The sequence below is a fragment of the Lampris incognitus genome, chromosome 6 (assembly GCF_029633865.1).
Source record: "Lampris incognitus isolate fLamInc1 chromosome 6, fLamInc1.hap2, whole genome shotgun sequence".
NCBI lineage: Eukaryota > Metazoa > Chordata > Actinopteri > Lampriformes > Lampridae > Lampris > Lampris incognitus.
This window is the reverse complement of record NC_079216.1, coordinates 67,569,343-67,585,627: the sequence shown is the minus strand read 5'-3', so window position 1 is coordinate 67,585,627 and position 16,285 is coordinate 67,569,343. Positions and strand designations below refer to the sequence as shown.

General features: G+C 44.7%; 2 protein-coding genes across 2 annotated transcripts; both read left to right on the top strand.

The window, feature by feature from the left end:
- The first annotated feature begins 87 nt into the window (after window positions 1-87).
- hprt1l (hypoxanthine phosphoribosyltransferase 1, like) lies at window positions 88-9,858 on the top strand. Its single transcript, XM_056281391.1, has 9 exons — window positions 88-253; window positions 917-1,023; window positions 1,387-1,570; window positions 3,057-3,122; window positions 3,258-3,275; window positions 3,671-3,753; window positions 4,854-4,900; window positions 9,015-9,091; window positions 9,351-9,858. The coding sequence occupies exons 1-9, from the start codon at window positions 236-238 to the stop codon at window positions 9,396-9,398; spliced, it is 648 nt and encodes a 215-aa protein (XP_056137366.1). The 5' UTR covers window positions 88-235; the 3' UTR covers window positions 9,399-9,858.
- Window positions 9,859-10,487: 629 nt separating this feature from the next.
- On the top strand, window positions 10,488-13,848 carry nudt7 (nudix (nucleoside diphosphate linked moiety X)-type motif 7). Its single transcript, XM_056282196.1, has 3 exons — window positions 10,488-10,879; window positions 11,507-11,665; window positions 12,571-13,848. Exons 1-3 carry the CDS (start codon window positions 10,703-10,705, stop codon window positions 12,922-12,924), a joined length of 690 nt encoding a protein of 229 aa, XP_056138171.1. The 5' UTR covers window positions 10,488-10,702; the 3' UTR covers window positions 12,925-13,848.
- The last annotated feature ends 2,437 nt before the right edge of the window (window positions 13,849-16,285 follow it).

Sequence of the window (16,285 nt, the reverse complement as noted above, 5' to 3'; positions counted from 1 at the left end):
CGTCCGTCCGCTCAACCAGATTATTGGGAGGGTAAACTGGATTGTGACGTCACCGTTTAAACCCCCGCAGCGACAGAGAGCGAGAGATCGCCTCGACGCTCGTCGCCCACGAAGAAGTCGGTCGTCAAGGGGACACATCGGCGTGAAGGGCCGCCGGCGCACGTCTGCTCGTCGCTGAGGCCGCGGGGACATGACTCCTCACATCTCGGCGTGAGTGAACGGACCACACGCTAGCATGGCCTCCTTCCTCCAGGTAAGAATGGCGGTCTGGATTAAACGGTAGCTTCCTCGCCGTCTGCCTCAGGCTCTCCGACCGGCGGATCCGCCTTTCGGTTCCGTCAACTAGTTCGGCCGGCAGGGTGTGGTTCCGGCACTGCGCATTTGGGCTGCGGCGGGCTGAACGCACATGTAATTGCGTTCAGGTGTATTCGTTCACGCTGGCACGTTACTGAACAGGTGGTCGAGATGCTCGGTGGTGCTGGGTCAGGGGTGGTGCTGGGCCAGGGGTGGGCAGTGGACCAGGGGTGGGCAGTGGACCAGGGGTGGTGCTGGACCAGGGGTGGGCAGTGGACCAGGGGTGGTGCTGGACCAGGGGTGGGCAGTGGGCCAGGGGTGGTGCTGGGCCAGGGGTGGGCAGTCTCGTCCAGACAGGGCCGGTGTGGGTGAAGGTTGTGGTTCCAACCAAGCAGTTACACACCTGACCCTACTAGTCAACCAGCAGCCTGGGCTGAGGAACTTGACTAGGAGACGCAGTCAGGGGCGGACCTGCTCGGTTGGAACAAAGACCCTGTGTGGATAAGACTGCCCACCACCCCCCTGGGCCAGGGTGGGGTTACCTCACCGTCTCTAAAAGGTGCACGTTTTCTGTCGGTGCCGAACGTTTGTGCGGAGTTGAAGGAATGCCTTTCTGTCCCAGATTGCCGATGACGAGAAAGGCCACGAGTTGGACCTTTTCTGTGTCCCCAGGCATTATGAGAACGATCTGGACAGGGTCATCATCCCCCACGGCCTGATCATGGACAGGTAAAAACAGCCGACACCAGTCACCCACCAATGCCAAGTCCATGGAGAAACCTGATATTTCCACCTCGGATCTTTGTGGGTCCGGTTGTCTCTTCAACCCTTTTTATTTTTGTTTATGTGACTCACAAACGACGGTGTAGCTCCTGTTGTTTGTTATTTATGTTATGTAGTTTGCATAAAATGAGGTTGGGGCTTGAACTGCATTTGCAATGAAATGCATAATTAATTGTTCGTTGTGTTTAAAGCATTATGTTAAATTATGTTGAGGATCTCTTCATGGGTTGTATCGTGTGGGTTGTGTAAACCTAATTGTGTTTCATCGTGCCTCTCTCTCAACCTCTCCTTTCTGTCTGTCCCATCCAGGACAGAACGTCTGGCCCGTGATATTATCCGTGATATGGGGGGACACCACATTGTTGCTCTATGTGTTCTCAAAGGAGGCTACAAGTTCTTTGCGGACCTGCTGGACTACATCAAGGCACTAAACCGGAACAGCGATGAATCAGTCCCGTTGACGGTGGATTTCATTAGGCTCAAGAGCTACTATGTGAGCAGGCCTTTTCACTTCATTTCCAGCTTGTGTTGATGTAAATTGTATACAACTGGTGTGGTGACATATGACAGAAAAATCTTGTTGAATAACTGGGGAGTATCACAGCACCAACTTTGTGTTGTGTACACTGATCAGCCAAAACATTAAAACCACTGACGGGTAAGTGAATAATATTGATTATCTCGTTACAGTGGCACCTGTCAAGGGGTGGGATATATCAGGCAGCAAGTGGACAGTCAGTTCATGCAGTTGATGGGTCGGAAGCAGGAAAAATGGGCAAGTGTAAGGATCTGAGTGACTCTGACAAGGGCCAAATTGTGATGGCTAGACGACTGGGTCAGTGTGTCTCCAAAACGGCAGGTTTTGTGGTGTGTTCCTGGTATGCAATGCACCTCTGTATGTGCACCTCTACAGACCACTGCATTGCACTGGTCAGCACCTACCAAAAGCGGTCCAAGGAACGACAACTGGGGAACCGGCGACAGGGTCATGGGTGCCCAGGGCTCATTGATGCACGTGGGGAGTGAAGGCTAGCCCATCTGGTCCGAGCCCACTGAAGAGCTACTGTAGCTGAAATTGCTGAGAAAGTTAACGCTGGCTATGATAGACAGGTGTTAGGAAACACAGTGCATCACAGCTTGATGTGTATGAGGCTGCGTAGCCGCTGACCGGTCAGCGTGCCCATGATGACCCCTGTCCACCGCTGAAAGCACCTACAATGGGCATGTGAGCATCAGAGCTGGACATGGAGCAGTGGAAGAAGGTTGCCTGGTCTGATTAATCACATTTTCTTTTACGTCATGGGGACGACCAGGGGCGTTGTGTAGTTTACCTGGGGAAGAGATGGCACCAGGAGGCACTATGGGAAGAAGGGAAGATACTCTGGGCAATGTTCTGCTGGGAAACCTTGGGTCCTGGCATTCATGTGTATGGTACTTTAATATGTACCACCTAACTAAACATCGTTGCGGACCAGGTACACCCTTCATGGCAATGGTGTTGCCTGATGGCAGTGGCCTCTTTCAGCAGGATAATGCCCCCTGCCACACTGTAAAAATTGCTCAGGAATGGTTTGAGGAACATGACAAGGAGTTCAAGGTGTTGTCTTGGCTTCCAAATATCCCAGATCTCAGTGCGACCGAGCATCTGTGGGATGTGCTGGAAAAACAAGTCCAATCCATGGAGGCCCCACCTTGCCACTTACAGGATTTAAAGGATCTGCTGCTAACATCCTGGTCCCAGATACCAGAGGACACCTTCAGAGGTCTTGTGGAGCCCATGCCTCAATGGGTCAGAGCTGTTTTGGCGGTGTGAAGGGGACCTTCACAGTATTAGGCAGGTGGTTTTAATGTTTTGGCTGATCAGTATATGTACTTGTAGGGTTCATTTGTGATATCGGTATAGTGCAAACAAGTCAAATCTGATCCATGGGTGCAAGCACACTGATGGGTGCATGTTCCCCCCTCTTTGCATTCCCCAGGATGACAAGTCCACAAACAATGTCAAAGTCATTGGAGGGGATGAACTATCCAGCCTAAAGGGAAAGGTTAGTGTTGTTTATGGACATACGGCATTTTCCATTTATGATTAAGTGCTAGAGTTATGTTGGGCTGTAAACTGTAAATAAAACTGCTTGAAAATCTCTCTGTCTGAACAACTTTTTCATTTTATTTTTATGCAGAATGTTTTGATAGTTGAGGTAAGATTTTTTTATATTTAAAAAAATTGTTTGTCTTTAGTTCTGTGTAAATGTTTTCCATCTATTTATCCAAAAAAATAAGCTCATTTAAATTCCTCATAAAAAACATAATTTAGACACCCCCCCATGTTAGGATTTCCTTCAGATTCATGTTGGCACCTGATCATGACCCGCCCTGTTATCCATTCCTTTTTTCACATTCTTTTCCATAACAGACCAAGGTCCCAAATGTACAAGAATGGTAGAGATCAAACTGATTTCTAAAGAACTGTTGTATTCGGTGCATCCTCCCACACCTTACTGCTAACTCTGTCCATTATATATAATGTGATCTGTCTTTTTTTAATTTTTGGTGTGGTGCCGCAGTTTTTTTTTCTGTATGTGTGGTCTTGCAGGATATCGTGGAGACGGGGAGGACAATGCAGACACTGCTTTCTCTGCTAAACGACTGCAGTCCCAAGATGGTTAAAGTTGTAAGGTGAGTGCCATTACATGCCGTTTTGCAGTCTAGGGACGTTGGGAAAAGTAGAGCTCCATCTTAACGGCCTTAATGGACGATGTGCGTCTGTCAGTGGAGACGGTGCAGACAACAGTCCGTCCTCTCGGCTAATGGACACTCTCCTCTTAAGCACTGTACTAGAGATGTTATTTGAGTGAGTGAGCAGCTTAAAGAATTAATCTGCCATACCATTAACTGCACTGTAGAGGTCGATGCCATCGCTCTCTTATATGTGCAAGGGATTCCTTTGACTCCTGTAATGGTTTACAATTAATGCAAGTGTCTGTTGCCGCTCTGTGCGTGAATTTGAGGGGTTTTGGATTTATTGTGCAGGGAATATACTATATCCTCCGCTCAGCTAGGTTGATATCCCTGCTGTGCTAGAGTAATCATAACAGAATTATGTTTCTGTGCCTTGTGTGTTTGTCGCTTTTTGCTTTACGTTTTTGAGCTGTACTCCAGTCCCTGCTATGTTTTGGTGTTTCTGTGTAATAATTTCAATTAAATTTTTATTGTCATTAAAAACAATGTGCAGGCACATGTTAAAAATGAAATGAGGGAGTTTATTACCAGCCATGAATGCCTAGCCAGATAGTATTGTCGCTGCATGTCCCCTCTTCGTATACTCTCTATTATTATGCTGAGTGTTATCTCATGTATTCGTGGTATATGTCCTGGCCTCTTATTTTATTGTATTTTGTACTTGTGTTAACCCCTGGCCCCTCAAGGTGCCTATTGAGACGATATCATTGCAAATAAGAATTCAGTCTTGTTGAACAAAGTTTTAATAAGTCCTGCTAAGTCCCATGAAATGACCCCCAGGTGATCAGTTGTACGCTCACTTTCATGCAGGTAAAACGAGCATCATAACCCAGCTGTCAGACTGAGTCCCTGCTATGCTGTTTGATTAGACAAGGTGCTCTGCAGGACCACCATTGCCGTCTGTCTGTTTCCAGACATAGTGTTAACGGGATCATGGTTCCAATATCTTCTTCTCATGTTCATGTCTAACCAATTCTCTTATATATGTATTTGGCCCAATTTTTCTTTTTGTTTCATTATATGTTCCGACAATTCAGCCTGCTAGTGAAGAGAACCCCAAGGAGTTCAGGCTACAGGCCAGACTGTGAGTACCTATATTTATTCATCAGACGCCTTGTTTTGTGTGTCATATTGGTAAACCGTGCTGCTCACTTTATGCCTACCACACACACCCCATCATAATGGTGCATCTTGTAGAGATGCAGAGTAAGGGGTATGGATTTAATGGTGTTGAATATTGTTGTGTAACTTTAGCAAATAGTTTCAGGAAATCTACCCCATATGTAGCTGAGCAGGATTTTTAATGTGCCAACTCTTGTCTGAGGTAGCCACACATTGACATTGTCTGGGATTATGTAATGCTTTTAGGTTGGAGTCAGATAATCTCTTTAAGATAGCCCCTCAAGGACAGCTGCTGCTGTATAAGCTTTTGACTTTCCGCTGTGCAGTATTGGCAGCTTAAGCCCCAACCCCATACAGACAGTAAAAGAGCAAGCATCTATTTTTTTCACAGAGCACTGATATACATTAAGCTTTAAATACAGCAAATTGGTAGACTTAGTCAATAAATGTTTTCTAAGATTACTAAATATATGTCTAATTTCCCCCCATTTTCAAGTCAGGTGCAGCTAACCTGACTACAAATTACAGGCCAATTTCCATACTTCAATTTTTTTCCAATGTCTTAGAAAAGGTTTTAGCACAACAATTAAAGACATATTTGGAGGATAATAATCTCTTGTAGTCAAATCGATTTGGTTTCAGATCCAAGCATTCAACGGAATTAGCTAATTGCTATCTGCTTGAAAACATCAAACTCTTTTTGGATAGGTGGCATGTAGTTGGTGCAGTCTTTCTAGACCTCAAAAGGGCATTTGATGCTGTCAGTCATGACATCCTTCTGTCCAAATTGGCTTAATGTAATTTTTCTTCTCAAGCAAAAACATGGTTTAATTCTTATTTATGACATATGAGTCAACAGGTCACCATCGGTCACTTCAAATCGGATTACCATGAAAATAAAAGGGGCATACCACAAGGATCATTTCTTGGTCCTTTGTTGTTTAGCTTATATATATCAACAACATCTGAATTGGGCTACAAATGTATGCTGATGATATTGTTTTATTTGTGGCAGCAAAAACATCTACTATTACTGCAGCCAAACTAACAGACTGCCTGGGAAAGGTGGCACACTGATTTGACACTTCCTGCCCAACACTGAATGTTAAAAAAAACTGTCGCTATGTGCTTCTCAGTCGGAACGCTCCCAGTCACAGATACTTTCAAAGTGAAGATTAAAGATGATAAACTAGAGACAGCACAGGAGTTTGTGTCTTGGGATTGTTTTGGACCTTCAGTTAAGGTTTAAAAAAGTTAGGTAGAACTGTTAGGGCTAATCTTCAAACCTTTAGGCAAATCAGACACTGCTTACCATGTCATACAGCTTTAATATTTATCCATGCAATGTTTTTTTCCTCATCTCTCATACTCTCTCATAACCTCTTGGTCTGAGGCATCAGCCTCTGCCATTAAACCACTAACGTCCCTTTATAATTAAGCTATCAAAGTTCTTGCCAAGAAACCACTGAGATTTCGGGGGCGTCTGGGTGCTGTGGCAGTCTATTTCATTGCCTACCAACATGGGGATCGTTGGTTCAAATCCCCGTGTTACCTCCAGCTTGGTCGGTCGTCCCTACAGACACAATTGGCCGTGCCTGCGGGTGGGAAGGCGGATGTGGGTATGTGTCCTGGTCGCTCCACTAGCACCTCCTCTGGTTGGTCCAGGCGCCTGTTCCAGGGGGAGGGGGAACTGGAGGGAATAGTGTGAACCTCCCACGCGCTACGTCCCCCTGGAGAAACTCCTCACAGGTGAAAAGAAGCGGCTGGCGACTCCTCATGTATGGGAGGAGACGTGGCAGTCTGCAGCTCTCCCCAGATCGGCAGAGGGGGAGGTGGGGAAAAAGGGAAAAAGAGATTTCATCACTGTAATATTCTACAGAAGTATAATCTTCTCAGTTTTTACATTTTCATTAATTACTCCAACCTCACATGTATATTTAAATGTCTCCACCATCTAGTATCTCCATCAATTTTCAACACTTTCATAACTAGACTTCACTGTACTGCCATTAACACCTGAAAGAAACTGTAGCATTAGACACTGTAAGACTTCCTTTGCACAAACTGCAGTCTCAATTAAAGGCACAGCCCTCTGGAATTCCCTATCTGCCAGCTTAAAGCAGATTCAGGATTTTAAAACATTTTCCACAACAGTCAAGTCCTGGTTAGGACTTGGCCAGAACTGTAATCATGACACCAACTAGTCATTATTTGTACACTTCAGTCAATCAGTCAAGTTGCATTCTATATAGGGCTTGAGTTCATGCTATAAATATTCTGAGTTTGTGTGTTTTCATGCACGGTTGTTGCACTGATTTTAAGCTGCACTGTGTAATTTTAGTGATTGCTTGAACTATCAACAACCATCAAGGGACTGGCGTTGGAAATTAGGTTCAGCTATATACACGTATACACTGGACACTGCTTCTGCAGCTGTCAATGTTCCCTGTACTTTTTCCCTTACAAATAAATAAATTTCAGCTCTTTTAAATACACATTTAATTCTATGACATCGGCTTTGTGTCGATGCAGTTGCCTACTGGGGACTGGGGTTCGCGCCCCGGTCTCGTCAGATCCGACTATGGCCGGACTCGTTGAAGCAGCAATAATTGGCAACGCTGTCTTCAGGAGGGGGGCGGAGTCGGCTCGTGTTCATCACATGAATGCGTTTCTGTGTGTGGGGAAAAAGCAGTGGTTCGGCCTGGATTCACCTTGTCACGAAAGTGGCGAGGTGTCTCTTTCCAGACTGCCGGCCGGAGAGATGCAGTTGGCGAACACATGCAGTGCGAGGGTGGGTGATTGGACTAACATAGGGATCGATTGGCCACTAAATTGGGATAAAAAGGGAAAAATCAGAAATACATTTATTAAAAAAAAAAAAGATGCATGTTAGGGTTAATACTCCTGCCTGTGCCACTGAGCAAGGCGGTGGAAAGAAGAACTGGAGTTGGTCCCCAGGCGCTGCAGCTCCCCACTGCTCCTATACAACAGGATGGGTTAAAAGCAGAGAACACATGTCATCGTAACCCACCATGACAAAAATAAAGTGGCTTTCTGAGTAAGCTGCAGGCCTCTTGAGTCCATGTGCACACGTCATACACCTAAGAAATGTCACTGTACTTTTACCTCGTGGCTCACAGCATCGTAGAGCGGTGGTGCCACAGTTTCTCTTAGAAGCCCCGCTCCTAGCTGGGAGGGCAACTCTGAGGTGGAAGTATCTTTCATGCTTGTCATACTTCTAGTGCGATTCCTTGGAGTAATTCTGGGACGGCTGATCCAGTTGTTCAGACTTGGGTTTGTAATTTTGCTGCTTATGTTGCTGAGAGCAGGAGCAGCATAGTGTCAGCCACAGAACAGCGCCGCCCGGGGTACAGTGCTTTGCCAAAGGGCAAAACGGCACGCTGGTTATAGCTAGGATCCTGAAATACACAACCCTCCCGTTGTGAGCCGTTAATCCAGAATTACCTAGCTACTGGAAACCCTGCAGTTAGGCACTCATGCCGTTAACTTATTCAGCTACCGGAGAGGCCTTTTTGTTAACCGGCGTAAATGTCATGTGGCTAAATCCCATCTGTGCTGTACAATGTGGATGTATGTCACATCACATTAAGTAGGGCCTTGTATGGTACACATGATATCAGTGGCAGACTCGGGCTGTTTGAGGGGCCGGGGCAAAAAATAAAAATAAAAAGGGCACCAGCTGTACGTGGTGGGGCACCAGCTGTACGTGGTGGGGCACCAGCTGTACGTGGTGGGGCACCAGCGCACAGAAAGTCCACATTGCGTCCATGGAAGGGCACCCTAGAGGGCACTTAATCATGTTCTATCCACTGGAAAGGCACCCTAGAGGGCGCTACACCACGTTGTCTTGCACATTGGGCCACCCTAGAGGGCACTTTGTCATGTTTTATCTACCATAGGGGCATCCAAGAGGGCACTCGTGCGGCATTTGTTTCCAACATGTCCCCCGCGTCCACCAGTGCATGATATTTAATTTCATTATATTGACTTTCTATTCTAGCTATTTCTATTTTTAGTGTGACTCACTCAGCCAGCGTTTGTATATTTTATTTCAGACATCGGGTTTGAGGTGCCCGACGCCTTCCTGGTGGGCTATGCTCTGGACTACAATGAATACTTCCGAGATCTCAGCGTGAGTGCTCTGGATCCTTGTTGAAATATACACAAAGACCACATGGTACCAAAGCACATCTGTAAGAAGAAATAGTTTGGGGATGTCGGCAGATGCAACACACACACATGGGTTTACTATTTCTATCATTTTATCTTTAAACAAAGAAAGCGTTAGAGGTTCCATGGGATTTGAAGGAAAACTGTTGTCGGTATAATGGAAATGCTCCTGACACGGACAGGCTCTGTCCCGTTGACATTCATCTGTCTTTGTTTTGCAGCACATCTGTATACTGAATGATCAAGCCAAGGAGAAGTACAAATTATGAGCTGAGCTCTGAAACGGGAATGGATGATGAAGACTAGTACCACTGTGATAAAGCTCCCTAGTTCTTTTATGTTTTGAGTTTTCCTCATTATTCTTGTTTTTTTTTACATGAAGAATTCACAAAAGAACTCTTGGGTTGCAAATTATTTATTTTCCCTATGGGGGATATGTAATGTACTACATGATAGGTATGTTGCCCTATTTTAGATTTATTTACGTGTGCGCGCGTGGAGGCTCTGACCTGTAAATGACGGTTTTATCTTGAGTATTGTAAACATAATATTTATCAACGTTTTGTTCGCCGTCTTTTCATCCCAGGAGTCTCAGGCTACTGCATTGTAACTTTATGTTCCATGAACTGTCAGTCATTAAGTAGCCTTGAACCGTCGTATTGTTTTACCTCCTCATACTGTGCAATGGCTGACCTGTGATGTAATGAAGAATATTCTTGTTTCCTAATATTTCATGTTTTTTTTCTTCCGGCAACTACCTACTTGTTTACAGCGATATAAACAATTGAATACTACAACTGGCGACTCTGATTTCTTTGTTGCTACTACTACTACTACTACTACTACTGCTACTAGTACTACTACTGCTACTACTACTAGTACTACTACTGCTACTACTAGTACTACTACTACTACTACTACTACTACTTCCAGCTGCTCCCGTTAGGGGGCGCCACAGCAGATCATCCGTTTCCATCTCTTCCTGTCCTCTGCATCTTCCTCTGTCCCACCAGCCACCTGCATGTCCTCCCTCACCACATCCATAAACCTCCTCTTTGGCCTTCCTCTTCTCCTCTTCCCTGGCAGCTCCATATTCAGCATCCTTCTCCCAGTATACCCAGCATCTCTCCTCCACACATGTCCAAACCATCTCCATCTTGTCTCTCTTGCTTTGTCTCCAAACTGCCCAACCTGAGTCTCCACACCATACAACATAGCTGGTCTCACTACCATCTTGTAAACCTTCCCTTTAACTCTTGCTGGTCCCCTTCTGTCACAAATCACTCCTGACACTCTTCTCCACCCACTCCACCCTGCCTGCACCCTCTTCTTCACCTCTCTCCCGCACTCCCCGTTACGTTGGACAGTTGACCCCAAGTATTTAAACTCATAAACGTTGTTGCAATACTCCAAAATCCCCACAAGGTGGAGTACGACACTTCCCACTTCCGCCTGTTTCAGAGACACGGAAGTTGACGTGTCCACCATTGCGGGAAGCCCGTTACTCAGGTGACGGTTCGTACAGTTCTAATAGTTCGGTCCAACTTTATGCTTCCCGTCTTTCGATTACGTCATGGCCGCGGAGCCGCCTGCTGTCCGGGAGCCCAGAGACGAGGCCAGGGCCGGTTTGAAGCCGTTTGATGTGGGGAACAACTCCTGCCGCCTGTCCATGCCCAGAGCCTCGGTGCTGGTTCCGCTGTTCGTCCGGGGGGGGCGGCTGCACGTGTGGATGACCTCACGCTCACAAGCGGTGAGACGTCATCAGGGGACCTCGAGGCCGGGCTGCACGGGCGCCGCTCATGACCCCCCCCTCACAAAACCCTCGCGCTTGAGCCGGGGGGCGCGCGGGAACACGTGCTAAGAAGTAGGGGCGGTGCCGCCAGCCGAGTCTTCCCGCTTGGCGGCGCTGTACATTCGGAATCCATCTGCCACATTTTACAGAAAGACGCAAGAACACGTTTCCTCCGCAAACAAGCTCGTCGATAACTAATCAACTTGTTACTTTTGACCCGTCGTCGGTGTCACGGTCATTACTAGCCTCGTTTATATCGACGCTTTTATTTTCCCCTTTTCATTTCGGCGTATCGCAGGTTAGGCTACTGCCGCTATTCTATTGTCCACTAGGGGGCGCTGCAGCGCCCCGCCGTCCCGCGGCCCTGCTTGAAGCTTATTTTATTACGTAAACTTCAAGTATATGTACTAGTAATACACTTGTAAGTATACTTAAGTGTAATTTTGTTTAGTATATCTCTGATAAGTACTTAAAAAGTAAACTGAAAGCACACTCACTGATGTCTAGTTTAAAAGAAGTATACTCACGGTACACTTGAATAAACTAGGTTTTGTGAGGGCTGACCCCTCCTGTGTGTGTGTGCAGCTGAGGACCGGTGCTGGTGAGGTTTGCTTCCCGGGGGGCAAGAGGGACCCGCAAGACAGGGACGAGGTGGACACCGCCACGAGAGAGGCGGAGGAGGAGATCGGTCTTCCCACTGGCCAGGTGGAGGTGGTCTGTGCACTGTTTCCTGTCGTCAGTGAGGTAACATATTGGTTACATTGTTTTCTTATGTTGAAGAAATGTTTCCAAAGCCTGTTCGTCAAAATACCAGTTATCAGCTGTTCACCTTTGTATATACACACAGATGGGTGTCAAATCAAAGGAAAAACCTGAATGCTTGACCCCTACAGTGAGGGGGTCCAGGGGCTCTGTTATGCTGCAGGGGGCATTTTCCTGCGGTGGTTTGGGTCCACTTGTCCCCTTAGAGGGAAGGGTCACTGCAAATCAATACCAAGTTATTCTGAGTGATCACCTTTATCCTGTGATGAGACATTTCTATCTGATGGGAGTGGTCTCTTCCAGGACAGCAATGCCCCCACCCACAGGGTACGAGGGGCCCCTGGATGGTTTGATGAGGATGAAAATTATGTATATCATATGCTAGGACCTTCACAGTCACCAGATCTCAACCCAGCTGAACACCTATGGGAGATTTGGACCGACATGTTAGCCAGGACATGTTAGACGGGACATGTTAGACGGCGCTTTCCACCACCATCATCAAAACACCAAATGAGGGAACATCTTCTGGAAGAATGGTGTCCATCCCTCCAGTAGAGTTCAGAGACTTGTAGGATCTGTGACAAGGAGCACTGAAGCTGTTCTGGAGGCTCGTGGTGGACCAACACCTTACTAACACACTGTATGTTGGTTTTTACTTTGTCACCCGTCTGTACCACTTAACAGTTGGCCGTGGTTATACAGGCACTGCCACATACCACATGGATATGTGCGTGGGAACACTATGGACAAGCACCATCACCGGGGTGCTTGTCCATGGTGCTCTGCTATGGCAAGAGGGGATAAAACTGTATCTGCATGTCATGTTAAAATATTCTTTCTACAGTATCTTTAGTTTGACCCATCTGTTCTCTCGTCTCTCTCAGCTGACTGGTCTGTTGGTGACTCCAGTTGTTGGATTCGTAGAGGAGTCATTTTGCCCATGTCCAAACCCAGCTGAGGTCAGCTCAGCATTTGCCGTCCCTCTGGACTTCTTCCTCCGGGGGAAGGACCACTTTGCCATTAGACCCCCTGGAAGGACTGCATGGATACACAAATTCAACTTTGTGGACCCTGAATCAGGAAACTTCTATCATATATGGGGTCTGACGGCCACTATGGCCATACTGGTTGCAGTCCTGGCTCTTAGGAAAAAGCCAGAATTTGCTGTTGGATTTGACACTGAGAATCCGCTGCCCTTCTTCCAACAAAGTCTAGACAGATGTACAAGTAAACTATGACTGGCCACGTGTTGTCCGACAATCAGCCTGCCACTGCAACAGTGTAAAAATGGCAGACAACACTTTAGAATAACTACACACTATGAAGCATTAGTTAAGTGTTAGTAGCTACTGAATTCATCATTTGTAAAGTTTCTGTAAAGCAAGACATGCGCCAATGTTAGTGTGTTAAGAGATGTTTTATAAATACTTAATACTGCAATTCACGATTAATTCAAGTACTTTATAGAATAACTACACACTATGAATCATTAGTTATTAGCAACTACTGATTCATAATTTGTAAAGCATTTGTAAAAAATGTGTAAAGCAAACACCAATGGTTAGTGTGTTAAGAGATGTTTTATAAATACTTATTACTGCAATTCCTGATTAATTCAGGTACTTTAGAATAACTACACACTATGAAGCACTAGTTAAGTATTAGTAACTACTAAATTCATCATTTGTAAAGCATCTGTAAAGCAAGACGTGCCAATGTTAGTGTGGTAATAGATGTTTTATAAATACTTAATACTGCAATTCATGATTAATTCAGGTACTTTAGAATAACTACACACTATGAAGCATTAGTTAAGTATTAGCAACTACTGAATTCATTATTTGTAAAGCATTTGTAAAGCAAGCACCAATGGTTAGTGTGTTAATAGATGGTTTATAAATACTTAATACTGCAATTCATGGTTAATTCAGGTAGTTACTAGTTGTTGGTTAAGTCTTCAGTAGTTACTAATACTTAAACTAAGTGTTACCAAATTGCATGTTTCAGTAAGTGGTTACTGAAAAGTCTTGGTGATAATACAAGACCTTGGTAACACTTTAGTATGGGGAACGTAGTCACCATTAATTAGGTGCTTATTAGCATGCAAATTAGCAACATATTGGCTCTTAATTGGTCATCATTACGTACTCATTAATGCCTTATTCTGCATGGCCTTATTATACAACCAGTAAGCCATTAACTATGAGTTTTCCCTCTATAACCTCAGAAGTATTGCTTATTAGTAGTACCATCTCAATATGCTTTGCTTAGTATGGACTTTATAAGGTGGTAGTACCACAAGAAGAGTTATTCTCCCTTACTAACACTTAATGAGTATGCTTTGTTCTTACATAACAACACACAAAACTACAAGTGTTCATAGTGTTAAATTACTGTACATTAAATTTTTGTTACTTAGCATATGTTCCCCATACTAAAGTGACATCTTGATCATTACTAATTCACTAGTAATTAAGCTTTTTATGTTCCCCATACTAAAGTGTTACCAAGACCTTTTCTGCTTCTAAAAGTATTTCTTCATGTAATCAGTACTTCCAGCCCGTCAAAGTGAACTTGTGCGTCGCTGCACCACATGGGGGAGAACAGAAACGAGGCAGAGACCACTTAAATCTTTATTAATTCAACTGATGTAGCAGCAGGATTACAGATAAACAGAAGAGAGTACAAATGTTCAGACAAAGGCAAAGTACAAGTTAATAGTAGTTCAGATGTATGATAACACACGGGTTGACCTTTATCCCTACTGCAGGGTCTTAAGGCTAAAATACTAAAAGCAGAAGCTACACAGAAGAGAGAAAACGGAACTGTTGGGAGAAGGTGAAATAGAAGCGAACTAGGAAATGTGAGCGAACCGGTTTACACGCAAGATAGAGCTCACACTATTGGCAACTACGTTTTACTTTGTCATGGTCGCTTCCTTCTGACCTCGAGTCGAGCATTTCACAGCAACAAGAGTTATGTTGACAAGCACGTCACAAGAAACCCTCCATGAAACAACAATCTCTACTGTCTCGTCCCTTTAAAACTCACACACACAAATCTCAAGAGGCAAGAAAAAACGGGTTAAAACAAAAAAACACGACAAAGTTAACAATATGTTAAGCTGCACAGCAGTTCTATGTTGAAAGTAATCCAAAAGATATTTTGCGATGACGATGGAAGGAGAGATCTGAAATAAAAGGTTGGTGTCTGGATGCTTGGGTTATGGGAAGAAAAACAAAAAACAAACGTCCAACAACAGGAAATGGGCCTGAAAGGACTGGGAGGCAGTTGGTAATGACAGGACCGGGACACGGTAAACACAACAGAGTAACTGTTTAGTTGTCAAGGCACACAAAGTTCTGTTAAAAGCATCACATCTGAAACTTAAGATACCCCCTGCAGTATATTTCACACATGGATAGTCACATGACTGAAGGAAAAAAAAAGTGCTATCATCGCCATCTATAAAGGAACTTTTCACATTGTGGTTTTCAGATGCAGGCGGCTGCTCGAAGAGTCCGGCTGAGCGATGTAGCTCGCTCAATGTGACCGAGTTGGGAAACATGGAAACAGACCTGAACACAGAACGAACAATCTCACAACTGGACAATGAACGAATTATCCCCCCCCCCCCCCGTCAGAAAAAAAACAAAAACGTGTAATTGGTCCGATGTTAGATGTAGAGCGAGGTTTTTTTGCACACCATGAGGTAAAATTACATTCATGAAAGTGAGTCCCAGGTTGCAGGTTGGCTGTGTGTTGGTATGGCTTTAAGAGGCATTACTGCTCCACTTTCTGCAACGTCATGTGCTCCTCTTAAACCCCCCGACCGACTCCCAAGTAGAATGGAATGCTTGGAAACACCTCGCCTGCGCTCTGAGGAGCTGATCTACCGTTAATGGATGCCTGACATGCGCGCTATGTTAAATCGCATGTCAGAGGAGTTTCGATGAAAAACAGCCTTTGCCTTGTTGTGACACGCAGGCCAGGGAGTTGTGGAGTAAAGATCAGTGATAGAATAATATTCTAATATATTTGCTTGAATCCCATCTGTTATGCTACTTGCATTCACACACTCAACACTTCCTCTATGCATCAGATTTCTGGCAAATATATCAACAAATATATTCTGTGCCACGGGCATAAAGCAAAATACTCAGTCTTATAAAAATACTCTGCTACTATTCAATTCATGGGTATGAAATTTTTAAAAATATCTGATAATTCAAAATGGATCACTTGACATATGCAGGACAATGTTGTGAGTATGAAAATGTAAACAAATACATTACCTTGAGCAATTACTTCCCAATATACAATGAGTTCTGAGAACCACTGGTGTGCCGTGTCAAACTGTTCCAGATATGTGAAGTACAGCAGTGTTATTTTACACCCAAAACGTAGTACGTCAACAGGTCAGATGCACGACGAGCGTTGATTTTATGAAAATGTTACTGCAAGGTCAACTGTTCTACAAAACCTACAAGTACCTTTACATGTCTTCTTCACTTCTAGTTTCTGTACTACAAAAAAAAAACAAAAAACACTGAATTACTTTTAATGAAAGCTGCATAACTTAAACGAGTAAATAAGTAC